The sequence below is a fragment of the Protomyctophum parallelum genome, assembly GCF_964188405.1.
Source record: "Protomyctophum parallelum genome assembly, chromosome: 3".
NCBI classification, from domain to species: domain Eukaryota; kingdom Metazoa; phylum Chordata; class Actinopteri; order Myctophiformes; family Myctophidae; genus Protomyctophum; species Protomyctophum parallelum.
In genome coordinates, this window is record NC_139698.1 from 2,885,957 (window position 1) to 2,913,951 (window position 27,995).

The window sequence follows — 27,995 nt, forward strand, 5'->3', positions numbered from 1 at the left end:
GATTTGTCTGTTGTATACTTGTATTTTGTAGTGATGTCTTAGTGTTTCCTGTTTTCCCTTGTTATTGTTTCCTGTGTTGTCTCACCTCCCTGTGTTATCTAGTTTTCTCCACCTGTGTCCTGTTAGTCTCCCAGCCTATCCCAGTGTTGATTGTTAGTTCTGTTCACCTGTGTGTTGTTTTCCCTGTGTCTACTTATACCCTCAGTTCCTTGTGTTCCCTGCTTGAATAAAGTTTATGTTATGGTGTGTCCAGCCCATGTATGTCCTGTGTTGGTATTGGTAAACAAATCGTTTAAATCATTTAAACTTCATCTGCCTGCCTTCCTTTGTGGTTCTGCATTTCGGTCCAACACCTGTCTCATACCGTGACAGACGCACGCACGCACGCACGCACGCACACACACACACACACAGTTAAGCAATATTACACGAGAGGGTGTTAAGGGGTTAACGTGATTATTGCCACGACAGGGATGCGGTCAGGAACGAGACGGAGTCGAGTTCCGCGAGCATCGCTGAAGTTACTTATACCGCTGAGTACAGGAACAGCATGGAATACGTCTTACCGCCAGTGGTGGAAAAAGTACTCCATTGTTTTACTTAAGTAAAAGTACCAATACTGCAATTTATAACTACTCCTTTACAAGTAAAAGTACGGAATTGAAAATGTACTTGAGTAAAAGTGCAAAAGTATCGGCATCAAAATGTACTTAAAGTACTAAAAGTAAAAGTACTCATATTGCAGAATGTCCCACTTCACAAGTTCAAAATGTGTACAAAGTCTATTGAAAATAGCCGATCTACAAGCTCACAATGCGTCGCGTTGCGACGCATTGTGAGCTTGTAGATCGGCTATTTTCAAATGGCCAAAATGTATTGGGTTGAAGTGGTTAATGTATGTTTTCTAATCAAAATTAAAATCGCCAAAGTAACTAAAGTAACTACAGTTTTCAAATAATTGTAGTGCAGTAAAAGTACAAATGTTGGCTCTGAGATGTAGTGGAGTAGAAGTAAAAGTACTGGAAATTGGAAATACTCAAGTAAAGCACAAATACCTCAAAATTGTACTTAAGTACAGTACTTAAGTAAAAGTACTTAGTTACTTTCCACCACTGGGAACAGCATGGAGTACGTACTTACCGCTGAGCAGAAACAGCATGGTGTACGTCTTGCCGTCGGCAGCGCGCGTCCTCTCCACCACCAGGCGGCTGTACCTCTGGGCGGCGGACACCAGCAGCGGGCCGCCCTCGGCCTGCCTCACGCTGTCGCCGGTCAGGAAGGTCTTCTTCACCTCTTCTAAAACCTCGCCGCTGGCGTCCCCCAGTCCGCACTGCAGGACAACAACAACAACAACAACAAGAAAACAGTTATTCACAAAATAATCAATACGATTATTGAGATTTAATTGTGTTTTTTTTAAGTGCCTGAGAATGCCACGATTTGTTTTCCCCCTGCACCCTAAAACATGATCATCAGGTATTATTAGAATATGAGGAAGAACTTTTTCCAAAAAGTGTACAGTATTTGTTAAAATCATGCTTTTATGTGGACACGCCCACAAGTTCCTGGCCAGTCCACTAATCTCGCTCCACTCTGAATGTTGTTGAAATGATGCGTATGGCTTGCAGAGTTATAGTTCAGTCAGATATACTTTCATGCTGTGCTCAAGGGCGCATACTGTACATACTGTATACACGAGGGGTTAATATGCTGCTCTACTATGTGGGCGTATTCAGCGTGTGCAAGACCCACACGTCATTCGCCGATGTCGCAGTCAGCTGACCAATTGGGCGGGGTACTTAAGCTCACTATAGACTGCATGCTCTTCCTGCCTTCCTTCTGCTTATATGGTTCCTGTTATGTGATGTTTTCTCCACCACCACCACCCCAGCACCACCGCTGGGCTCTGTTAATTATGTCCCCCATGGGTGTGTCGTTATTGTATATCTATATCTCCCTGCTCTTAATGTTTAATGACGGTGTTTGATTGTGCCGAGCCGAACGCCAAGATAATATATTATATGCACACTTGTATTCTCATTCCTTAATAAATATTGGTTAAATCTATTTGTGAGTTGTCTGACTGAACTGGGGTTAAATGCAAGTCCATGGTGAGAATATATTAGCAACTATAGTCACTCATTTATCACAATACTGTTTCACTACAGCTTAAATGTTGACTTCCAAACCTTTCCCAGGTCATGTTTTCTGCCTGCAGGTTTCCATTGGCGCGTAAGCATGTCTTCTTTCCTGTAGCTGCCGTCGAACGCAGCCCTGATGTCTCTGATCTTAAAGACACACACCGCCGAGGAGCCCGGACCCAGGGACCTACACGGGACAGATGGAACAGCACTTTAGCAACACTGCAACTACTACTATTATACTAGCTCTGATCCATAGCCTTACTGCTTCCATTCTGCCCTGCAGTAAGGCTATGGGACTTTCCGTTTTAAATCTCAAATGGAAATCAGACCAGCCTCTCCTCTTTAGTGGAAATCTCACGAACGTTTGACCTACTCACCAATACAAAGAAGGGTTGTGTCAATAGAAAGACTACTTTCCTTATAAGTGGATGCACTCTGAGCTCTTGTTTTTTTTATTTGAACGTCATATAAAAGCATATAAGTATATGCGGACATCTCTGACCTTTATAAAAAAACAAACCGTTCAGTTGAAAATTGAGCAAATTGTGGTTATTTAAAAGTACATGCCCCCATAGACACAATGTTATGAGTGGTTATTTAAAAGTACATGCCCCCATAGACACAATGTTATGAGTGGTTATTTAAAAGTACATGCCCCATAGACACAATGTTATGAGTGGTTCTTTAAAAGTACATGCCCCCATAGACACAATGTTATGAGTGGTTATTTAAAAGTATATATATATATTAGGGCTGTCAATTGATTAAAATATTTAATCCGATTAATCTCATGATTGTCCATAGTTAACTGTGATTAATCGCAAATTAATCGCATATTTTGTATACGTTCTAAATATACCGTTTTCAAGATTTTTCATATCAAGGCCCATTATTTATTCTGCATTTGAGCCACGGACCACCATTTGATGACATTTAGCCTTCCAGACCCAAACTAAAGAACTGTATTGATGTTGGCCAATGGTACCATTACGAGAGATAACAGGCCATGTTGATCAAAATAACATGTTTTCTAAGTTTTCTAATTGTGTAGACTCACTGGGAGAGAGAGAGAGGGGGAGAGAGGCGGGGCTCACTGACTGCCTGCATTCACATGCATGCGTCTCTCAACCATTCTGTGAAACTTCACAGTGCGTTAATCGCGCATCAAAGAAATTAGTGCCGTTAAAAGGATTGTGAGTTAACTAGTTAATAGTGCGTTAACTTTGACAGCCCTAATATATATATATATAGATAGATAGATAGATAGATAGATAGATAGATAGATAGATAGATAGATAGATAGATATCTATGGTTGCCACAGCACATTATTCCATGCCTTACCACTGGGAAGTGAAGAGGCCGTAGAACAGGGTGTCTGCGGCGGCGCCGTCGGCGCCCCCTGCTGGCTGGAGGGTGGTGATGTCCTGCAGCACATTGAAGGGCAGCTCTCTGGCCGTCTGGCAGAGCAGAGGCGCTTTGGCGAAGGACGTCCAGCGTCTCACCAGAGTCCCCGCCCCCCCGCTGTCACTCTGAGGAGGGAGGAGGTCACACATGGAGTGGAGACCGGGTTGTGTTACAGTTTGAAAGGACGAATTGTCACCTCATCACTCAATTAACTTTCTGTAACTAAAAAACATCGCATGGATGCACCTGGGACGTATCCTCAGTGATGTATCCTGAGGTCATCACCTGGGACGTATCCTCAGTGATGTATCCTAAGGTCATCACCTGGGACGTATCCTCAGTGATGTATCCTAAGGTCATCACCTGGGACGTATCCTCAGTGATGTATCCTGAGGTCATCACCTGGGACGTATCCTCAGTGATGTATCCTGAGGTCATCACCTGGGACGTATCCTCAGTGATGTATCCTGAGGTCATCACCTGGGACGTATCCTCAGTGATGTATCCTGAGGTCATCACCTGGGACGTATCCTCAGTGATGTATCCTGAGGTCATCACCTGGGACGTATCCTCAGTGATGTATCCTGAGGTCAACGAGGGTTTCGGGTCTCTCAACATCATACCCCTCACTCAGGCGACCCAGCCGGGGTTGATCAAGTCCCGACTTACGTCCCAGTAGCTACCCTCAATCAGTCCCACTAGGGCAAAACCAGGGGCACACAATCCGTTGGAACTACTCCAGAACTACTCTGCCAGGGCTGGGAGGCACACTTCTGGCACATGGAGGGACTAGGAGGCTCTGTGGGTTGTCTCCTGTCCGGGCCCCTCCTACGTCTCACCAGGTCCACTCCTGCTCTCACCAGGCCCAGGACATGTGCGATGCACCAGAGTCCCTGCACCAGACAGTTCATTCAGGAGTGGTTGGCAATGGTTCCGCATATACTTCTTTAACAGGAAGCCACCCTCTACGTCCTCGTCATTTGACTCACAGAGGAAATGTGGTTTTCAGCGAGGCTGCACTCACAATGACCAACACACACACACACACACACACACACACACACACACACACACACACACACACACACACACACACACACACACACACAGGAGGAGACAGAGTGTCTGTTCCAGGTGTTATAGCCCCTTAGATATTATCACTTATGTAGACTTAGATAGCATTTTATACAGACTTATAGCATGTGATGTAGAGTCACTCTGGATTAAGGGCGTCTGCTAAATGCCTATAATTGTAAATTGTCAAGGACTCCCATAACTCTGACAGTGTGCAAATTGAACCACATTCGGTTCCACTTCTACCCTGTGAGGGTTACAGAGCTGTGTAAGGGTCCATTTGGTCTATATTTTACAGCTGAACAACAGAAAGAAGAAAGAAAGGTACTATGTTTACCCAGGGTACTGGACTAAGGAAAGGAAAGGTACTATGTTTACCCAGAGTAACTGGACTAAGGAAAGGAAAGGTACTATGTTTACCCAGGGTAACTGGACTAAGGAAAGGAAAGGTACTTTGCAGGGTAACTGGACTAAGGAAAGGAAAGGTACTATGTTTACCCAGGGTAACTGGACCAAGGAAAGGAAAGGTACCATGTTTACCCAGGGTAACTGGACTAAGGAAAGGAAAGGTACGATGTTTACCCAGGGTAACTGGACTAAGGAAAGGAAAGGTACTATGTTTACCCAGGGTAACTGGACTAAGGAAAGGAAAGGTACTATGTTTACCCAGGGTAACTGGACTAAGGAAAGGAAAGGTACCATGTTTACCCAGGGCAACTGGACTAAGGAAAGGAAAGGTACCATGTTTACCCAGGGTAACTGGACTAAAGGAAAGGAAAGGTACTATGTTTACCCAGGGTAACTGGACTAAGGAAAGGAAAGGACTAAGCTGAAGAACTTGTTTACAGCCAGGCCCTGCTCATAGAACATTTCATGGTAGAGGTTCAATGCCTTGTCCAAGGGCACTTTACGGTGGTAATTTTAACGTGCCGGTCCGGGGATACGAACTATAGTGACCTTTCCGATATCAAGACCGCTCCGCAAAACGTTCGGCCACCGCTGCCTCATCAGTGCCTTGGTACAGTGCATTGGTACAGTGTACAGTGTCAGTACCTTGGTACAGTGCATTGGTACAGTGTACAGTGTCAGTACCTTGGTACAGTGCATTGGTACAGTGTACAGTGTCAGTGCCTTGGTACAGTGCATTGGTACAGTGTACAGTGTCAGTACCTTGGTACAGTGCATTGTTACAGTGTACAGTGTCAGTACAGTGGCGTACAGTGCATTGTTACAGTGTACAGTGTCAGTACAGTGGCATACAGTGCATTGTTACAGTGTACAGTGTCAGTGCCTTGGTAGAGTGCATTGGTACAGTGTACAGTGTCAGTACCTTGGTACAGTGTACAGTGTACAGTGTCAGTACAGTGGCGTACAGTGCATTGTTACAGTGTACAGTGTCAGTACAGTGGTCTACAGTGCATTGTTACAGTGTACAGTGTCAGTACAGTGGTCTACAGTGCATTGGTACAGTGTACAGTGTCAGTACAGTGGTCTACAGTGCATTGTTACAGTGTACAGTGTCAGTACCTTGGTACAGTGCATTGTTACAGTGTACAGTGTCAGTACAGTGGTCTACAGTGCATTGTTACAGTGTACAGTGTCAGTACAGTGGTCTACAGTGCATTGTTACAGTGTACAGTGTCAGTACCTTGGTACAGTGCATTGTTACAGTGTACAGTGTCAGTACAGTGGTCTACAGTGCATTGTTACAGTGTACAGTGTCAGTACAGTGGTCTACAGTGCATTGTTACAGTGTACAGTGTCAGTGGCTTGGTACAGTGCATTGTTACAGTGTACAGTGTCAGTACAGTGGTCTACAGTGCATTGTTACAGTGTACAGTGTCAGTGGCTTGGTACAGTGCATTGGTACAGTGTACAGTGTCAGTACAGTGGCATACAGTGCATTGTTACAGTGTACAGTGTCAGTACAGTGGCATACAGTGCATTGTTACAGTGTACAGTGTCAGTACAGTGGTCTACAGTGCATTGGTACAGTGTACAGTGTCAGTACAGTGGTCTACAGTGCATTGTTACAGTGTACAGTGTCAGTACCTTGGTACAGTGCATTGTTACAGTGTACAGTGTCAGTACAGTGGTCTACAGTGCATTGTTACAGTGTACAGTGTCAGTACAGTGGCATACAGTGCATTGTTACAGTGTACAGTGTCAGTACAGTGGCATACAGTGGGCAGTACCTTGCAGACTTGCGCCACACGGGGCATGGTGAGGTCCTCCACGAAGCTGTGCTCCTTGGCCACCTCGGTGAAGAAGAAGAGCACCTTCCCCTCCGTGGGATCGAACCACGAGCTCACGAACGTGGGTTCTGAAATACAGGAAACGATGATGAAACCGTAACAGGAAGTAGGCTATAGCCTTAGAGCAGAGTATATAGGAGAGCATAGGTCGCTCACGCTTATCCCATTCTGACCTGAGATCAGATTCATACGAGGTTTCCACTGGGACACACACTGGTCTGATTAACCCATTCTGACCTGAGATCAGATTCTAAAAAGTGTCAGTCGTTCTTCGATTTTTCAAAAATAGCAGACCTACAAGCTCGTATCGCGCCACTCGGTGGCGCGATATGAGCTTGTAGATCTGCTATTTTTCAATAGCTAAAGCATAACATGATGCTGACACCAAAATGGGTTCCCGTTCAGAATGGGTTATTCTTGATTCTGACGCCGAGACAAAAAGATGAAACTTGAATGAGGAAGTTGTATAATTGTGCTACAGTGTGACTCAATATGCATCTTTATTATTACCAGCATGAGGAAATGACTATACTGTACCTCCGTCCAGGCACTGTGTGCGTGACATTTTACTCAATGCTGCAGCAAACCTTATTTTGTATTTATTATTATTATTATTATTATTATTATTATTATTATTATTATTATTATTATTATTATTATTATTATTATTATTATTATTATTATTTTGTGACTAAAGACCTTCCTCTTCAGTAAGGCATTTGGGGGTGGGGGGAGGGGACTGACTTTTGCATCTTTACTTTTTTAACCCATTCTGACCTGAGATCAGATTCTAAAAATGTCTATTACATCCTGACAGTTTCATTATATTAACCCATTCTGACCTGAGATCAGATTCTAAAAGTGTCTTCGATTTTTCAAAAATAGCAGACCTACAAGCTCATATCGCGCCACTCGGTGGCGCGATATGAGCTTGTAGATCTGCTATTTTTAAATAGCAGATGGGGGGGGGGCAACAGGCAGATCGACAGTGTCAAAGTTGAGCAACATGTCCACATCCGGCATGCTTTTCCTGCTGAGAGGTTGACCATTATGTCTGAGAGAGCCTCACATCATATCGGCTCATTTTGTCTCTGCATAATAATTACCAAATCAATAACCATAACAATCTGAACAGACACACACACACAACGGAAGCTAAAATAAATGCACGTGCGATTAATAATTCATCCCGGCGCACACACACGCACACACACACACACACACACACACACACGCACACGCACACACACACACACACACACACACACACACACACACACACACACACACACACACACACACACAAAGGCAGATTTGGACTGAGCGCTGATAATGGACAATGCACGCACGCGCACATTATGAGTGTTTCACGGTGTGGTGGAGAGAGACTTTGCTTTCTTTTAAATAGCTTTTAACATTTTTAGAATTATTTTACTAGTACTTTGCTGCTGGGTGTTTTATTTGTATTTGTATAATTATTTATTGTCCTGTATGTATTGTCCTGAATGTATATGCATTGACCTGAGCAAAACTATTGTCCCTCGTGGATAATAAAGACATCTAATCTAATCTGTCTGTGACAACGTGATCCTACAGGGATGCATGTGGTTGTGCAGACTGGTGCCTTCTCAACCACACGTCTGTATAAGCAACTACACACTAAACCCAAGCGTTTAGGTTATAAACAGTTTTAAACACATATCTGTAACACTTTTTAAACGTGTCACAGTGTTTAGATTATAAACAGAAGAACATGTTTAATCCCTGTAACACTTTTTAAAACACATAAACGTGTTTAGTTTTTACAATCAAAGTCAGTCATATACAGTAGGTGTTTAGAATTTGAACACTAGGTGTTCTCGTGAGGTGTTTGAGTGAACTCGTGTTCTACTGTATTTTATGACCATTAATAAACATTTGGCATTTTATTATTACACACATGGTGTTTAGGTTTAAACGCGTCACATGTTCCAGGGATTTACAGTGATATATATATATATATATATATATATATATATACTATATATATGCTATATATACAATAACAACTACTGCTGTAGTTATTGTATGACCGTCGGCGCTGTCTTGATGCACAAACCTTCAATGTCCAAAACTGTTTTTTTTTTTTAGGCCTGACGTTGAAATAAAAAAAAAGTCTTCTGAAAGAATATTACATTCAAAGATTTGTGTTGCCACATTTTCACGATTTTTTTCAAAAATAGCAGACCTACTGTATTGTTAGATCTACTATTTTTCAATAGCTATAGCCTATAAAGTATAACATAATGCTTTAGTTAAAACACCAAAAGGGCTTCCCCCCGCCCCCCGGAATGGGTTTTAACTGCTTTTGTGTGACACGACACTTGAGGAATTAATTAACCCATTTTGGGGACGGGAACCCCTTTTGGTGTTAGCATCATGCTATGCTTTAGCTATTTAAAAATAGCAGGTCTGCTATTTTTTGAAAAATCGAAGAACGACTGACAGAAACATAGCTTTTTCAGAAGACTGTCAGGATGTAGAAGACATTTTTAGAATCTGATCTCAGGTCAGAATGGAAAACTGTCAGGATGTAGAAGACATTTTTAGAGGTTTCTGCACTTGAGGAATGAACTAACAAAAGGAAATGTAGAAATATGGAGATATATGGTTTCTGCACCATTCAGGAGAACAGTGGAGGTGTCCTGGGTGACGTCTGGGCGCCCGCCGCGGCTGAAGTGGCGAGCGATGGCCGGGCTAAGGCCCAGGAAGTCTGTGGTCGTGCCGGAGAACAGCTCGCCATCTATAACACACGCAAAGGACAAACACACACACACACACGTCTTCATTAGAGGTATATGGTTATCATAGGAGGCCTTATAGCTACTGTATATGTTTCAGCAGTTTCAATTGAAACGGGCCTCCACCCTCAGGGGGGGGCCTCTGAGCTCCGACGGACCGCCAGGCGTCAGTCAACCCCCCCGCCACCCTTGGCCCTCTCTATCTCGTTGCCTTACTCTCTCCCACGATGTTAAGTTACACGTATTTCCTGTTAATAACAAGTTATTCTGACCTGAGATCAGATTCATACGAGGTTTCCACTGGACACACACTGGTCTGATCAACCCATTCTGACCTGAGATCAGATTCATACGAGGTTTTCCACTGGACACACACTGGTCTGATTAACCCATTCTGACCTGAGATCAGATTCTAAAAATGTCAGTCGTTCTTCGATTTAAAAAAAAATGGCAGACCTACAAGCTCGTATCGCGCCACTCGGTGGCGCGATACGAGCTTGTAGGTCTGCTATTTTTCAATAGATAAAGCATAACATGATGCCAAACACCAAAATGGGTGCCCGGTCAGAATGGGTTAATAACCATGGTTAAAATGTGCGGCATTGGGATGTAAAGGGGAGATACTTTATTGTGAAGGGACGACAGGATGAGGAGAGGTGTTGTTGTTGCTGTGTAATTGTCGAGAGTATAAATGGCTGCGTGCGATATTGAACGGTCAAAACTATTTGTATCAATACACCTGTATCAGCAGAATAATGATGTCATAGATATGGAGGCCTCATATTTGGTCTTGAAACCAGTGTTGTTTTCGTTGACTAAAACTAAGACGAAAAATGTTCGTCGACTACCTTTTTTCACTGACAAAAACGAATGGAAACTAAATGAAAATTAAGCTACGATGACTAAAACTAAGACTAAATATACTGACAATTTCATCGACAAAAAAAAACTAGACTAAAATGTTAGGAAGGGACTAGTGGACAAGAGATCCAGTATAAGTATTTTTGCAAGTGTAAAAACACTCATTACGACGGCATCAAGGCCCGCCAAAATACATTTTAGTCGACTAAATCAACTGTAGATTTAGTCGACTAAAATCTTATGACATTTAGTCGACTAAAACTAGACTAACACTAAGACATTCCAGGTGACTAAAATATGACAAAAACTAAATTAAGTTTCAGTCCAAAGACTATGACTAAAACTAAAATAGAAATTTGCTGCCAAAAACAACACTACTTGAAACGGGCCCCCAGATTGCTAAGGCCGCCTCTGATGGTTATAGGACATGGGTTCCCAAAGTGGGGTCCCGGGGGACCCCTGGGGGGTCCTTGAGGGAGTTCCAGGGGTATACCTATAGCTCAATTAGAGATAGTTGGGAACCAAATGGACCCTTGTTATGGGTCTGTAACTCAGAGAGAGAAAAAACTAATGGAACACTCAGAGTTAATAGCATTGATTTTATAATATAAATCGGGGGTCCCAGAGATAGAAATGCCATTCAATGGGGGGTCCGTATAGCATAATGCGTGTGAAAATGTTTCGGAATCACTGCTAGAGCCGTATAAAGATCCTCCCTTATCGTTTTTTATGTTTTCAAATGGGGGGTCCGCGGGCTAATGAATGTTGATTTGGGGGTCCTTGACTTGGGGGTCCCGTTATAGAAGGAGAACAGGTCGCCTGGGGGGCTAATGAATGTTGACTTGGGGGTCCCGTTATAGAAGGAGAACAGGTCGCCTGGGGGGCTAATGAATGTTGACTTGGGGGTCCCGTTATAGAAGGAGAACAGGTCGCCTGGGGGGCTAATGAATGTTGACTTGGGGGTCCCGTTATAGAAGGAGAACAGGTCGCCTGGGGGGCTAATGAATGTTGACTTGGGGGTCCCGTTATAGAAGGAGAACAGGTCGCCTGGGGGGCTAATGAATGTTGACTTGGGGGTCCCGTTATAGAAGGAGAACAGGTCGCCTGGGGGGCTAATGAATGTTGACTTGGGGGTCCCGTTATAGAAGGAGAACAGGTCGCCTGGGGGGCTAATGAATGTTGACTTGGGGGTCCCGTTATAGAAGGAGAACAGGTCGCCTGGGGGGCTAATGAATGTTGACTTGGGGGTCCCGTTATAGAAGGAGAACAGGTCGCCTGGGGGGCTAATGAATGTTGACTTGGGGGTCCCGTTATAGAAGGAGAACAGGTCGCCTGGGGGGCTAATGAATGTTGACTTGGGGGTCCCGTTATAGAAGGAGAACAGGTCGCCTGGGGGGCTAATGAATGTTGACTTGGGGGTCCCGTTATAGAAGGAGAACAGGTCGCCTGGGGGGCTAATGAATGTTGACTTGGGGGTCCCGTTATAGAAGGAGAACAGGTCGCCTGGGGGGCTAATGAATGTTGACTTGGGGGTCCCGTTATAGAAGGAGAACAGGTCGCCTGGGGGGCTAATGAATGTTGACTTGGGGGTCCCGTTATAGAAGGAGAACAGGTCGCCTGGGGGGCTAATGAATGTTGACTTGGGGGTCCCGTTATAGAAGGAGAACAGGTCGCCTGGGGGGCTAATGAATGTTGATTTGGGGGTCCTTGACTTGGGGGTCCCGTTATAGAAGGAGAACAGGTCGCCTGGGGGGCTAATGAATGTTGACTTGGGGGTCCCGTTATAGAAGGAGAACAGGTCGCCTGGGGGGCTAATGAATGTTGATTTGGGGGTCCTTGACTTGGGGGTCCCGTTATAGAAGGAGAACAGGTCGCCATCTACGCGTAAGGAGAAAGACGTCTTCATGAGAGGGGGGGAATAAACCACAACCAAAGCAAAGTCTACTCTTTCAAGGAGTCAGTTAGTGGTGAAATATTGATATCTTAAGAAAGAAAGAAAAAAAATATATATATACTCTTGTGTTTTTGAGCGGTGCAACCACTCCAAGGAACAGCAATGTCCGTGTTCACCTATGTATGTGGCCATGAGCACCAGTATGACTATGAGTACCAGTAGGGGCGCTGTTGTGCCAGAAACAGAGAGAGAGATAGTGCTGCACTGTTGCCTGCTAATGAGAGAGAGAGAGAGAGAGAGAGAGAGAGAGAGAGAGAGAGAGAGAGAGAGAGAGAGAGAGAGAGAGAGAGAGAGAGAGAGAGAGAGAGAGGAGGGGGGAGGGGAGAGGGGAGTGGCACCACTCAGTTCACACAGGTGTGATTTCTTACGTACCTATAGTGATGGCTGTGTTCCTGTGGGAGGGGTTGTAGGGACAGCGTTTTCTCGTCGCCGATGGCGCTCTCACCATGGACAGAGTCTCTGCATCCTGAAGGGTTAATTATAGAAGACAGGTTTACATCCAACTTTCGCTCAGTAAAACTATACCTAAACCTAACCCTAACCTTAACCTCAGTACAACTATACCTAAACCTAACCCTAACCTTAACCTCAGTACAACTATACCTAAACCTAACCCTAACCTTAACCTCAGTAAAACTACACCTAAACCTAACCCTAACCTTAACCTCAGTAAAACTATACCTAAACCTAACCCTAACCTTAACCTCAGTACAACTATACCTAAACCTAACCCTAACCTTAACCTCAGTACAACTATACCTAAACCTAACCCTAACCTTAACCTCAGTAAAACTATACCTAACCCTAACCCTAACCTTAACCTCAGTAAAACTATACCTAAACCTAACCCTAACCTTAACCTCAGTAAAACTATACCTAAACCTAACCCTAACCTTAACCTCAGTACAACTATACCTAAACCTAACCCTAACCTTAACCTCAGTAAAACTATACCTAAACCTAACCCTAACCTTAACCTCAGTAAAACTATACCTAACCCTAACCCTAACATTAACCTCAGTAAAACTACACCTAAACCTAACCCTAACCTTAACCTCAGTAAAACTATACCTAAACCTAACCCTAACCTCAGTAAAACTACACCTAACCCTAACCCTAACCTTAACCTCAGTAAAACTAAACCTAACCCTAACCTTAACCTCAGTAAAACTATACCTAAACCTAACCCTAACCTTAACCTCAGTAAAACTATACCTAAACCTAACCCTAACCTTAACCTCAGTAAAACTATACCTAAACCTAACCCTAACCTTAACCTCAGTACAACTATACCTAAACCTAACCCTAACCTTAACCTCAGTAAACTATACCTAAACCTAACCCTAACCTTAACCTCAGTAAAACTAAACCTAACCCTAACCCTAACATTAACCTCAGTAAAACTATACCTAAACCTAACCCTAACCTTAACCTCAGTAAAACTATACCTAAACCTAACCCTAACCTTAACCTCAGTAAACTATACCTAAACCTAACCCTAACCTTAACCTCAGTAAAACTAAACCTAACCCTAACCCTAACATTAACCTCAGTAAAACTATACCTAAACCTAACCCTAACCTTAACCTCAGTAAAACTAAACCTAACCCTAACCTTAACCTCAGTAAAACTATACCTAAACCTAACCCTAACCTTAACCTCAGTAAAACTATACCTAAACCTAACCCTAACCTTAACCTCAGTAAAACTATACCTAAACCTAACCCTAACCTTAACCTCAGTAAAACTATACCTAAACCTAACCCTAACCTTAACCTCAGTAAAACTATACCTAACCCTAACCCTAACATTAACCTCAGTAAAACTACACCTAAACCTAACCCTAACCTTAACCTCAGTAAAACTATACCTAAACCTAACCCTAACCTTAACCTCAGTAAAACTATACCTAAACCTAACCCTAACCTTAACCTCAGTAAAACTACACCTAAACCTAACCTTAACCTCAGTAAAACTATACCTAAACCTAACCCTAACCTTAACCTCAGTAAAACTATACCTAAACCTAACCCTAACCTTAACCTCAGTAAAACTATACCTAAACCTAACCCTAACCTTAACCTAAACCTCAGTAAAACTATACCTAAACCTAACCCTAACCTTAACCTCAGTAAAACTATACTTAAACCTAACCCTAACCGTAACCTTAACCTTAACCTCAGTAAAACTATACCTAACCCTAACCTTAACCTCAGTAAAACTATACCTAACCCTAACCTTAACCTCAGTAAAACTATACCTAACCCTAACCTTAACCTCAGTAAAACTATACCTAACCCTAACCTTAACCTCAGTAAAACTATACCTAAACCTAACCTTAACCTCAGTAAAACTATACCTAACCCTAACCTTAACCTCAGTAAAACTATACCTAAACCTAACCCTAACCTTAACCTCAGTAAAACTATACCTAACCCTAACCTTAACCTCAGTAAAACTATACCTAACCCTAACCCTAACCTTAACCTCAGTAAAACTATACCTAACCCTAACCTTAACCTCAGTAAAACTATACCTAACCCTAACCCTAACCTTAACCTCAGTAAAACTATACCTAACCCTAACCTTAACCTCAGTAAAACTATACCTAACCCTAACCCTAACCTTAACCTCAGTAAAACTATACCTAAACCTAACCCTAACCTTAACCTCAGTAAAACTATACCTAAACCTAACCCTAACCTTAACCTCAGTAAAACTATACCTAAACCTAACCCTAACCTAAACCTAACCACAGTAAAACTAACGCAGTGGCTGGGGGGGGGGGGGGTGTCTCTCCACAGAACGTGTCCCCACTTCAGCCACTCCCACCTCTCTGTCCTTAATTGCCACACACCTGCTCACACTCCCTCATCAGCCCAACAGTGCCACGCCCCTTTCTCACCTGAGGACACTTCACCAATCAGCACACAGCTCCTCCTGTGACACTGGCCTCATTGCACTCACACTTTGTCAGTTCATACATTCATGTTATGATGTCCTATACCTGGGTCTCTGTTCCTCTGGACCCCGCCTTCTGGTAATTTGCTCGTATACCTATCTTTGTTTTTGCATTTTTTTTGGGATTGCTTATCCTCTGCCTGTTTGTTAGCTTGCCTTTGTTCTGCATTATTTAACCCATTTTGGGGCGGGAACCCCTTTTGGTGTCAGCATTATGCTATGCTTTAGCTATTGAAAAATAGCAGATCTACAAGCTCGTAGCGCGCCACCGAGTGGCGCGCTACGAGCACACAGACACAAGACAAACGCAAGACAGGTGTCTTGAATGTGTGAACGCAGCCCAGTAAGGGCATTATGTCAACCGGGTTGGAAACCTACTGACGTAAAAGGTCAAGCGCTATAAGACTTATCATGAGCATGTCTCGTAGAATCAGAGCTATGGACTTACGATGAGCATGTCTCGTAGAATCAGAACTATGGACTTACGATGAGCATGTCTCGTAGAATCAGAGCTATGGACTTACGATGAGCATGTCTCATAGAATCAGAGCTATGGACTTACGATGAGCATGTCTCATAGAATCAGAGCTATGGACTTACGATGAGCATGTCTCATAGAATCAGAGCTATGGACTTACGATGAGCATGTCTCGTAGAATCAGAACTATGGACTTACGATGAGCATGTCTCGTAGAATCAGAACTATGGACTTACGATGAGCATGTCTCGTAGAATCAGAGCTATGGACTTACGATGAGCATGTCTCATAGAATCAGAGCTATGGACTTACGATGAGCATGTCTCATAGAATCAGAGCTATGGACTTACGATGAGCATGTCTCATAGAATCAGAGCTATGGACTTACGATGAGCATGTCTCATAGAATCAGAGCTATGGACTTACGATGAGCATGTCTCATAGAATCAGAGCTATGGACTTACGATGAGCATGTCTCGTAGAATCAGAGCTATGGACTTACGATGAGCATGTCTCGTAGAATCAGAGCTATGGACTTACGATGAGCATGTCTCGTAGAATCAGAGCTATGGACTTACGATGAGCATGTCTCATAGAATCAGAGCTATGGACTTACGATGAGCATGTCTCGTAGAATCAGAGCTATGGACTTACGATGAGCATGTCTCGTAGAATCAGAGCTATGGACTTACGATGAGCATGTCTCGTAGAATCAGAGCTATGGACTTACGATGAGCATGTCTCATAGAATCAGAGCTATGGACTTACGATGAGCATGTCTCGTAGAGTCAGATCTATGGACTTACGATGAGCATGTCTCGTAGAATCAGAGCTATGGACTTACGATGAGCATGTCTCGTAGAATCAGAGCTATGGACTTACGATGAGCATGTCTCGTAGAATCAGAGCTATGGACTTACGATGAGCATGTCTCGTAGAATCAGAGCTATGGACTTACGATGAGCATGTCTCGTAGAATCAGAGCTATGGACTTACGATGAGCATGTCTCGTAGAATCAGAGCTATGGACTTACGATGAGCATGTCTCGTGGGTTGTAGGCGAAGCTTCCACAGGCGTACAGGTGGGTGGAGTTGATCGCCTGTAGCACTTTAACGAAGTTACCACACTCGTCCTGCAGGGGGAGAAACACATAGAATCTATAAGCAGATAAATGTATTTATGCTGTGGATCGTTCTAAGTTTAATAGTTTAATAGTAGCTAAATGTATATTTATGCTGTGGATGTTTCTAAGTTTAATAGTTTAATAGTAGCTAAATGTATATTTATGCTGTGGATGTTTATAAGTTTAATAGTTTAATAGTAGCTAAATGTATATTTATGCTGTGGATGTTTCTAAGTTTAATAGTTTAATAGTAGCTAAATGTATTTATGCTGTGGATGTTTATAAGTTTAATAGTTTAATAGTAGCTAAATGTATATTTATGCTGTGGATGTTTCTAAGTGTAATAGTTTAATAGTAGCTAAATGTATCTATGCTGTGGATGTTTATAAGTTTAATAGTTTAATAGTAGCTAAATGTATATTTATGCTGTGGATGTTTCTAAGTATAATAGTAGCTAAATGTATATTTATGCTGTGGATGTTTATAAGTTTAATAGTTTAATAGTAGCTAAATGTATATTTATGCTGTGGATGTTTATAAGTTTAATAGTTTAATAGTAGCTAAATGTATTTATGCTGTGGATGTTTATAAGTTTAATAGTTTAATAGTAGCTAAATGTATATTTATGCTGTAGATGTTTCTAAGTTTAATAGTTTAATAGTAGCTAAATGTATATTTATGCTGTGGATGTTTATAAGTTTAATAGTTTAATAGTAGCTAAATGTATTTATGCTGTGGATGTTTATAAGTTTAATAGTTTAATAGTAGCTAAATGTATATTTATGCTGTGGATGTTTATAAGTTTAATAGTTTAATAGTAGCTAAATGTATATTTATGCTGTGGATCGTTCTAAGTTTAATAGTTTAATAGTAGCTAAATGTATATTTATGCTGTGGATGTTTCTAAGTTTAATAGTTTAATAGTAGCTAAATGTATATTTATGCTGTGGATGTTTCTAAGTTTAATAGTTTAATAGTAGCTAAATGTATCTATGCTGTGGATGTTTCTAAGTTTAATAGTTTAATAGTAGCTAAATGTATATTTATGCTGTGGATGTTTCTAAGTGGGTAGGTTCAAAATGTAGTGTACAGCTTTAAGAGAAATGATGACATCACTATAGGCTGCAAGCGAGTGGTAGTAGTTGACAGAATGTGTCTCTGTGCCATATATACTGTATAATGTATGCTCTGTACTGTACTGTACTGTACTGTACTGTACTGTACTGTACTGTACTGTACTGTACTGTACTGTACTGTACTGTACTGTACTGTACTGTACTGTACTGTACTGTACTGTACTGTTCACGATACTCTCAGTAAAGCATTCATTATAATATCATGACAACTGTGTGGACATCAGCTCATTACACAAACTTATTTGCCTTGTTTTTTTGTTTTCTTTTACTATTTTGAAAAACATTTTAAAATACTTAAAATAGACGATCTACAACTAAATCGACACATTGTGAGCTTGTAGATCAGGTATTTGAACTATATAAAGTTTGGGGAAGTTTAGAGATATATAACAGGTTCACAACGTGACGCGTGGTGAGCTTGTAGATCTGCTATTTTCAGAATGTAAATTGACATACTGTATCTCTTGTCCTAACATTTCAGTCTAGTTTTTATTTGTTGTTGAAATTGTCAACAAATAAATAAATGTAATTTAATCGTTGTTGTAGTCATCATAGCTTATAGTTTTCATTTAGTTTCCATTTAGTTTCCGTCAGTGAAAAAAGGTAGTCGACGAACATTTTTCGCCACAGTTTTAGTCGACGAAAACAACACTGATGTACAGTTGTGACCTGAGTTTGATAAGCTCCTCTGATCTATAATAATAATAATAATAATAATAATAATAATAATAATAATAAACTTTATCTCGGATGACCTCTCTGATGACAAGGATATATATTTAGACAGCGTCGGATGGTGTATGCACAGGGAAACATGCTGTGTAGAAAATGTAGCATGTGCTCAGTACCAGTGAAGACCTCACTTTTTAAATCCTTCTGTACACCGCCCACCTGTGGTGCCGCTACAAGCAGGCCAGTTTCAGACGATTGACAGTGGCCTACAATGACTGTATGAGGCTGCTTCTGAGAGCTCCAAGAAGCTCCAGTAGTGCAAGCCAAATGTTTGTCAGTGTTGGGGTTCCCACCTGCTCTGCTGTGCTATGCAATCTTATGTATAAATCCATGTGTAGGGTATCTGAGTCAGTAAATGACATCATTAATGTCATCACTAACACAATACGTATAGTTCTGTCAAAGGTTCTCCTCCAGACTGTGGAACCATTGGCCAACTTGTCTGTATGTTCGAAACTGAATATGATTGAACTCTTTTTATTGTATATTTCTTTCTATTTTTTATTATTCTTTTTTATCTATTGTGTTGTTGTACTGCACTGTGATATGGATTCCCCTGAGTCTGCAATAAAGAATCAATCATCAATCCATTTTATACACACCTTATTTCTGACTTTAACCCATTCTGAACGGGCACCCATTTTGGTGTCAGCATCGTGTTATGCTTTAGCTATTGAAAAATAGCAGATCTACAAGCTCATATCGCGCCACCGAGTGGCGCGATACGAGCTTGTAGGTCTGCTATTTTTGAAAAATCGAAGACACTTTTAGAATCTGATCTCGGGTCAGAATGGGTTAATAATGAAACTGTCAGGATGTAATAGACATTTTTAGAATCTGATCTCAGGTCAGAATGGGTTAACAGAACATCTGATCTATACACACCTTATTTCTGACTTTAGGAGAGCATCCGCTAATCTCCGCCTCAGACGGTTTCCACTCCACCTGAAGGAGACACACAATCAAAAGGAAAATATATACATCGTAAAATATGTTAAACAGAATAATAATATTACAACATTCCAGAACAACCATGTCCTAGAAACAAAACAGCAGAGTCCTTTGTCAATGTTATACTTTAGCTATTGAAAAATAGCAGATCTACAAGCTACAACTTGTAAGTCTGCTATTTTTGAAAATTGAACTATTCAAAATAGTAAAAAATAAGTTTAGGGACAAGGGATAAGCTAGGGAGATGGAGCCCTCTATAGTGTCAAACTTGGCCGACACAAACAAACATTAAATTCCCGTTGACAATGAATGAGTATAAGATTGGAACATATTGGAACATATTGGAACATGTTGAAACATGTTGAAACATGTTGAAACATGTTGAAACATGTTGAAACATGTTGGAACACATTGGAACACATTGGAACACATTGGAACACATTGGAACACACACTGAAACACACACTGAAACACACACTGAAACACATATTGAAACATATTATATTGTGTCGGTTTCCGACCTTCTTCCTCACGGCGATGACGCCCGGCTGGCTGACGTCCAATGAGAGCACGGCGTCCCGCGCGCCCACGTAGAGGGTTGCGCCGTCGTCGCTCAGCAACAAGGTGGTGGTGTTCTGGGCCTCGGTGAAACGGGCCAGAGGGCGGCCCGGGGAGTCTGAACAGAACACAGAGAGAGAGAGAGAGAGACATGTGAAACGGGTCAGAGGGACGGCCCGGGGAGTCTGAACAGAACACAGAGAGAGAGAGAGAGACATGTGAAACGGGCCAGAGGGCGGCCCGGGGAGTCTGACCAGAACACAGAGAGAGAGAGAGAGAGAGACATGTGAAACGGGCCAGGGGACGGCCCGGGGAGTCTGACCAGAACACAGAGAGAGAGAGAGGGAGAGAGAGACATGTGAAACGGGCCAGAGGGCGGCCCGGGGAGTCTGACCAGAACACAGAGAGAGAGAGACATGTGAAACGGGCCAGGGGACGGCCCGGGGAGTCTGACCAGAACACAGAGAGAGAGACATGTGAAACGGGCCAGGGGACGGCCCGGGGAGTCTGAACAGAACACAGAGAGAGAGAGAGAGACATGTGAAACGGGCCAGAGGGCGGCCCGGGGAGTCTGACCAGAACACAGAGAGAGAGAGAGAGAGAGACATGTGAAACGGGCCAGGGGACGGCCCGGGGAGTCTGACCAGAACACAGAGAGAGAGAGAGGGAGAGAGAGACATGTGAAACGGGCCAGAGGGCGGCCCGGGGAGTCTGACCAGAACACAGAGAGAGAGAGACATGTGAAACGGGCCAGGGGACGGCCCGGGGAGTCTGACCAGAACACAGAGAGAGAGAGAGAGAGAGAGAGACATGTGAAACGGGCCAGAGGACGGCCCGGGGAGTCTGACCAGAACACACAGAGAGAGAGAGAGACATGTGAAACGGGCCAGAGGGCGGCCCGGGGAGTCTGACCAGAACACAGAGAGAGAGAGAGAGACATGTGAAACGGGCCAGAGGACGGCCCGGGGAGTCTGACCAGAACACAGAGAGAGAGAGACATGTGAAACGGGCCAGAGGACGGCCCGGGGAGTCTGACCAGAACACAGAGAGAGAGAGACATGTGAAACGGGCCAGGGGACGGCCCGGGGAGTCTGACCAGAACACAGAGAGAGAGAGAGAGAGAGAGAGACATGTGAAACGGGCCAGAGGACGGCCCGGGGAGTCTGACCAGAACACAGAGAGAGAGAGACATGTGAAACGGGCCAGAGGACGGCCCGGGGAGTCTGACCAGAACACAGAGAGAGAGAGAGAGACATGTGAAACGGGCCAGAGGGCGGCCCGGGGAGTCTGAACAGAACACAGAGAGAGAGAGACATGTGAAACGGGCCAGAGGACGGCCCGGGGAGTCTGACCAGAACACAGAGAGAGAGAGAGAGAGAGAGAGACATGTGAAACGGGCCAGAGGGCGGCCCGGGGAGTCTGACCAGAACACAGAGAGAGAGAGAGACATGTGAAACGGGCCAGAGGGCGGCCCGGGGAGTCTGACCAGAACACAGAGAGAGAGAGAGACATGTGAAACGGGCCAGAGGGCGGCCCGGGGAGTCTGACCAGAACACAGAGAGAGAGAGAGAGACATGTGAAACGGGCCAGAGGACGGCCCGGGGAGTCTGAACAGAACACAGAGAGAGAGAGACATGTGAAACGGGCCAGAGGACGGCCCGGGGAGTCTGACCAGAACACAGAGAGAGAGAGAGAGACATGTGAAACGGGCCAGGGGACGGCCCGGGGAGTCTGACCAGAACACAGAGAGAGAGAGAGAGAGAGAGAGACATGTGAAACGGGCCAGGGGACGGCCCGGGGAGTCTGACCAGAACACAGAGAGAGAGAGACATGTGAAACGGGCCAGGGGACGGCCCGGGGAGTCTGACCAGAACACAGAGAGAGAGAGAGACATGTGAAACGGGCCAGGGGACGGCCCGGGGAGTCTGAACAGAACACAGAGAGAGAGAGACATGTGAAACGGGCCAGAGGACGGCCCGGGGAGTCTGACCAGAACACAGAGAGAGAGAGACATGTGAAACGGGCCAGAGGGACGGCCCGGGGAGTCTGACCAGAACACAGAGAGAGAGACATGTGAAACGGGCCAGGGGACGGCCCGGGGAGTCTGACCAGAACACAGAGAGAGAGAGACATGTGAAACGGGCCAGAGGGACGGCCCGGGGAGTCTGACCAGAACACAGAGAGAGAGACATGTGAAACGGGCCAGGGGACGGCCCGGGGAGTCTGACCAGAACACAGAAGGGCCCCCCTTCACGCGCACCCAAAAAAATTGCTGTTTTGTAGCCGTTTTGGGGCAGTTTTATGACGTTATATTGGCCTATTTCCGGTTGCCTACACCCCCCCCCCCCCCCCAGAGTGACAACCAATCTAGCGCATGGTTGCTGCTTTAGACACAATTGCACTTTTCAGCTGCCCTTCTCACCAACAATAAAACACTAATCTTTTTAGACACCATTTATTTCAGTCGGATTAGCAGGGAAATTATCTGTGGAACTCTTTTTTTTTTTTTTTGAGGGCCCCCTGGTGCCCAAGGGCCCCTGGGCACGTGCCCAAAGTGCCCATACAGTAGATCCGGCCCTGGAGAGAGACATGAAACCAGTGTTGTTTTTGGCAGCAAATGTCTATTTTAGTTTAGTCAATAGTCTTTGGAATGAAACTTCATTTAGTTTTAGTCACATTTTAGTCACCTGGAAATGTCTTAGTGTTAGTCTAGTTTTAGTCGACTAAATGTCATACGATTTTTGTCGACTAAATCTACAGTTGATTTAGTCGACTAAAATGTATTTTGGCGGGCCTTGATGCCGTCGTAATGAGTGTTTTTACACTTGCTGAGAATAGCCGATCTACAAGCTCACAACGCGTCGCAGCGTTGTGAGCTTGTAGATCGGCTATTATTTTCAGCATGCAACCAAGTGTAAAATGACTTATACTGGATCTCTTGTCCACTAGTCCCTTCCTAGCATTTTAGTCTAGTTTTTAGTTGTCGACGAAATTGTCAGTATATTTAGTCTTAGTTTTAGTCATCATAGCTTAGTTTAATTTAGTTTCCATTTAGTTTAAGTCAGTGAAAAAAGGTAGTCGACGAACATTTTTCGTCTTAGTTTTAGTCGACGAAAATTATTGATGATGAATGATTTGAAAAGATTTCTAGGCTGAAATGGCAGGGAATAGTAGGAATGAGTCATGTGTTGATGTAGTAACACGCTGTGTGTGTGCGTGCGTGTGTGTGTGTGTGTGTGTGTGTGTGTGTGTGTGTGTGTGTGTGTGTGTGTGTGTGTGTGTGTGTGTGTGTGTGTGTGTGTGTGTGTGTGTGTGTGTGCGTGTGTGTGTGCGTGCGTGCTAACAATGACCTAATGTGACCTGCGCTAGCTAGACGCTGTGACTGCAACGCTCTTCAAAAGTCAACCGCACACACACCTACACACTGTACGTCAATACACTGACTGGACATTTGTGGAATCATTAATCATTAATCATGATTGTTATGTGCTGTATATAACTTTGGAATGAAGTCACATTGAGACTCTGGAAATATAAGATAAGCCATCTCTCTCTCTGTGTGCCAAATGTGTTGCAATGGCGGAACATGGGAAGGGTTGTGCAATGCTGCAAAGAGAATCCTCATGAGTCATCTGTCTTTCACACTTCTGACAACAGTTAATGACATTCTGCATGAGCGGGAACCCCTTTTGGTGTTTTAAGCATTATGTTATAATTTAGCTATTGAAAAATAGCAGACCTACAAGCTCGTAGCGCGCCACTCGGTGGCGCGCTACGAGCTTGTAGGTCTGCTATTTTTTTGAAAAATCGAAGAACGACTGACATTTTTATAGAATCTGATCTCAGGTTTGAATGGTTTAATCAGACCAGTGTGTGTCCACAGTGGAAACCTCGTATGAATCTGATCTCAGGTCAGAATGGGTTTAATCACAACAGTGTGTGTCCAGTGGAAACCTCGTATGAATCTGATCTCAGGTCAGAATGGGTTTAATCAGACCAGTGTGTGTCCAGTGGAAACCTCGTATGAATCTGATCTCAGGTCAGAATGGGTTTAATCAGACACAGTGTGTGTCCAGTGGAAACCTCGTATGAATCTGATCTCAGGTCAGAATGGGTTTAATCAGACACAGTGTGTGTCCAGTTGGAAACCTCGTATGTGAATCTGATCTCAGGTCAGAATGGGTTTAATCAGACACAGTGTGTGTCCAGTGGAAACCTCGTATGAATTTGATCTCAGGTCAGAATGGGTTTAATCACACCAGTGTGTGTCCAGTTGGAAACCTCGTATGTGAATCTGATCTCAGGTCAGAATGGGTTTAATCAGACCAGTGTGTGTCCAGTTGGAAACCTCGTATGAATCTGATCTCAGGTCAGAATGGGTTTAATCAGACACAGTGTGAGTCCAGTTGGAAACCTCGTATGAATCTGATCTCAGGTCAGAATGGGTTTAATCAGACCAGTGTGTGTCCAGTTGGAAACCTCGTATGTGAATCTGATCTCAGGTCAGAATGGGTTTAATCAGACCAGTGTGTGTCCAGTTGGAAACCTCGTATGAATCTGATCTCAGGTCAGAATGGGTTTATAACATGGTGTGGATGTGACAATGACTCACTCTACAGAGAAATCAATACTAATGGAATCATTCTTTTCAGTCCATTATTACAACCGTCTGGAACAAACACAACACTCTTTCTGTCTCTTAGAATCTACAAGAAATTGCACAATAATCAGTTTTGAGAACCCCTAGCCTCCTTATTCTGCCACACTGTAACAGGAAACCCTTTTTGCAAAAGCATGACAGACAAACATTTTGGTGAAATGTGCAGGTTCACAATAAATGGTAAATGGTGCATTTATATAGCGCCTTTCTCCAAGGCGCTTTACAGAGATTGTGCATTACATTCACCCATTCATACACCGATGGCAGCGGAAACCATGCAAGGCACCAACCAGCACATCGGGAGAAATTAGGGGTTCAGTGTCTTGCTCAAGGACACTTCCACAGTAACTCTGGGGGAGCCCACAGGGTTCGAACTGGCAACCTTACGGTTACCATCCAGGCACTCTACCCCTAAGCCACCGCCGCCCCACCACAATGTGTCTGGGTATATAATATAAAATATTATATGAATATAAACTAAGAACTTATGGGGCGGCGGTGGATCAGCGGTAGAGTGGCCGGATGGTAACCGTACAAGGTTGCCAGTTCGATCCCTGTGGGCTCCCCCAGAGTTGGTGTGGAAGTGTCCTTGAGCAAGACTCTGAACCCCTAATTGCTCCTGATGTGCTGGTTGGTGCCTTGCATGGTTTCCTCCACCATCGGTGTATGAATGTGTGTGAATGGGTGAATGTGATTGAATGGATGTTATGTAGACAGCACTATAATTGTATTGTATATAGTCATAGCACGCCATAGTACATATGTATAGCATAGTAGTAAATATGTATAGTTTATATGTATAGTGTATGTATAGTTTCATTATATAGATATTCCACTGTTACCTTCTTAGCTTACGCATGTTTCATGATATTGATAAATGTTTTTATGTGATGTATTCCCATGCTTTTGTTCTTGCTTAAATGTAAATCGCTCTGGATTAAGAGCGTCTGCTAAATGCCTAAATTGTAATGGGTGAACAGATGCACAATCTATATGTAAACCTGGATAGGGGCAGCAGTGGCCTAAGGGTTAGAGGAGCATGTGTGTGTGTGTGTGTATGTGTGTGTGTGTGTGTGTGTGTGTGTGTGTGTGTGTGTGTGTGTGTGTGTGTGTGTGTGTGTGTGTGTGTGTGTGTGTGTGTGTGTGTGTGTGTATGTGTGTGCGCAGTGCGCACGCGTGCGTGCATGCTGAACGTAGCAGATCTATAAGCTCTCAACGCGTCACTTCGCACCACGTTGAGAGCTTGTAGATCGATTAGATACTTCTTAAACATACATTTTGTCTTGTAATTTATAGAATTGCTTTAGGGGAATAATCTTTTTGTTTTTAATTCATGAAAAACATCATCTTTTTTTTCCTTTTCTTTTTTTTCTTTTTTTTTAAATAAAGGGACCCTTAAAAATGGGGTCGTGACCCACAAATGGGTCGCGACCCCACTGTTATAATATAGGCCAATTAAGCATTAAATGACCAAAGGCACAGAAAGAACACATTATACAAATACAGTTGAATAATAATAATAATAATAATAATAGTGTTGGCCTTACTGAGAGGGTAGGAGGTCCGCGGCGGGTCCAGAACCACCGAGGAGGACCCCGAGAACACCCCAAGGCCCGGCAGAAAGACCAGGAGCACCGAGGAGGACCCCGAGAACACCCCAAGGCCCGGCAGAAAGACCAGGAGTCTGACGGCGACGCAGAGACGCATGGTGGAGGAGAGGCTGGGAGGAGAGGACGAGGAGAAGATCTGATCTGTTCGTCTGACTGCACTCACTGCAGACGAACTAACACATTAACGCGTCTGTCTGTCTGCCTGAGAGAGAGTGTGAGTCTGTGTGTGTGTGTGTGTGTGTGTGTGTGTGTGTGTGTGTGTGTGTGTGTGTGTGTGTGTGTGTGTGTGTGTGTGTGTGTGCGTGCCATGCAGTGTCAGTGAGAGAGAGGGTTTCAGGAAGCTATATCTACCACCAACTTCCTCTCTTACGCTGTGGTGAGGTACAGAGAGTCAAGAGAGAGCGCTGCGTGCGTGTGTGCACGTGCTTGTGCGCGTGCATGCGCGTGTGTGTGTGTGTGCGTGCGTGCATGCGTGCGCCTGTTTGCGTATAAAACACTATCCGTACATATATAACCTATAGTCAGTTATTGTGACCGTAGGTCGCATTTACCATGAAAACCTGCATCTCCCATCCGTTATAGTTATCCATTAGTCACCCTCCATATATGGTCACGCCTGGTGACACCCTGCACGCCTAAACGTCTTTAAATAAATACTTTCTGAAAAGTCTACAAAGACAACTCTTGTCGTGACAAATCATGACAATAAACACAATGTTTTGGGGCCAAACAAAGAATTAGAACGTAGAAAAAACACTTTTTTTTGTTGTTTTTCTTCTTTGTAATTATTTGTTTGGTCCAAAATATTGTGTTTTTTGCCATGATTTGTCACGACTCGAGTTGGCTTCGTATACGACGCTTAAAAGGTCTTTAAATAAATACTTTATGAAATGCATTGGGATTGGGATTCATTTCCTGGGGTGGCTTCATCATGAACTGCGACGCTTTATAGTCACTGCCAGTAACAGATGAGATCCTCTACAGAGATGGACTAATGGTCCAGTAACAGATGAGATCCTCTACAGAGATGGACTAATGGTCCAGTAACAGATGAGATCCTCTACAGAGATGGACTAATGGTCCAGTCAAGTCATTCATTTTTCAAAGGCCATGGACGTTTTAGCATGCAATGAACTGCTCTCTCTCTCTCTCTCTCTCTCTCTCTCTCTCTCTCTCTCTCTCTCTCTCTCTCTCTCTCTCTGAAACTGAAACTATACATACACTATACATATAAACTATACATATTTACTACTATGCTATACATATGTACTATGACGTGCTATGACTATATACAATGCAATTATAGTGCTGT

The 27,995-nt window shown here is 43.5% G+C and overlaps 1 protein-coding gene across 1 annotated transcript in view; it reads right to left on the reverse strand.

Annotated features, from left to right (window-relative positions):
• Window positions 1-26,780, reverse strand: part of LOC310856068 (semaphorin-4A-like) — a gene marked incomplete at both ends in the record, with an annotated part of 29,565 nt that extends 2,785 nt beyond the window's left edge. The window contains 10 exons of the mRNA XM_083761285.1: window positions 1,141-1,330; window positions 2,190-2,328; window positions 3,487-3,674; window positions 6,819-6,946; window positions 9,538-9,660; window positions 12,846-12,939; window positions 16,947-17,045; window positions 19,790-19,849; window positions 20,377-20,531; window positions 26,621-26,780. Of these exons, the coding sequence (XP_083617411.1) occupies window positions 1,141-1,330; window positions 2,190-2,328; window positions 3,487-3,674; window positions 6,819-6,946; window positions 9,538-9,660; window positions 12,846-12,939; window positions 16,947-17,045; window positions 19,790-19,849; window positions 20,377-20,531; window positions 26,621-26,780 (1,336 nt within the window). The remainder of the gene's footprint in view (window positions 1-1,140; window positions 1,331-2,189; window positions 2,329-3,486; window positions 3,675-6,818; window positions 6,947-9,537; window positions 9,661-12,845; window positions 12,940-16,946; window positions 17,046-19,789; window positions 19,850-20,376; window positions 20,532-26,620) is intronic.
• Between the last annotated feature and the right edge of the window lie 1,215 nt (window positions 26,781-27,995).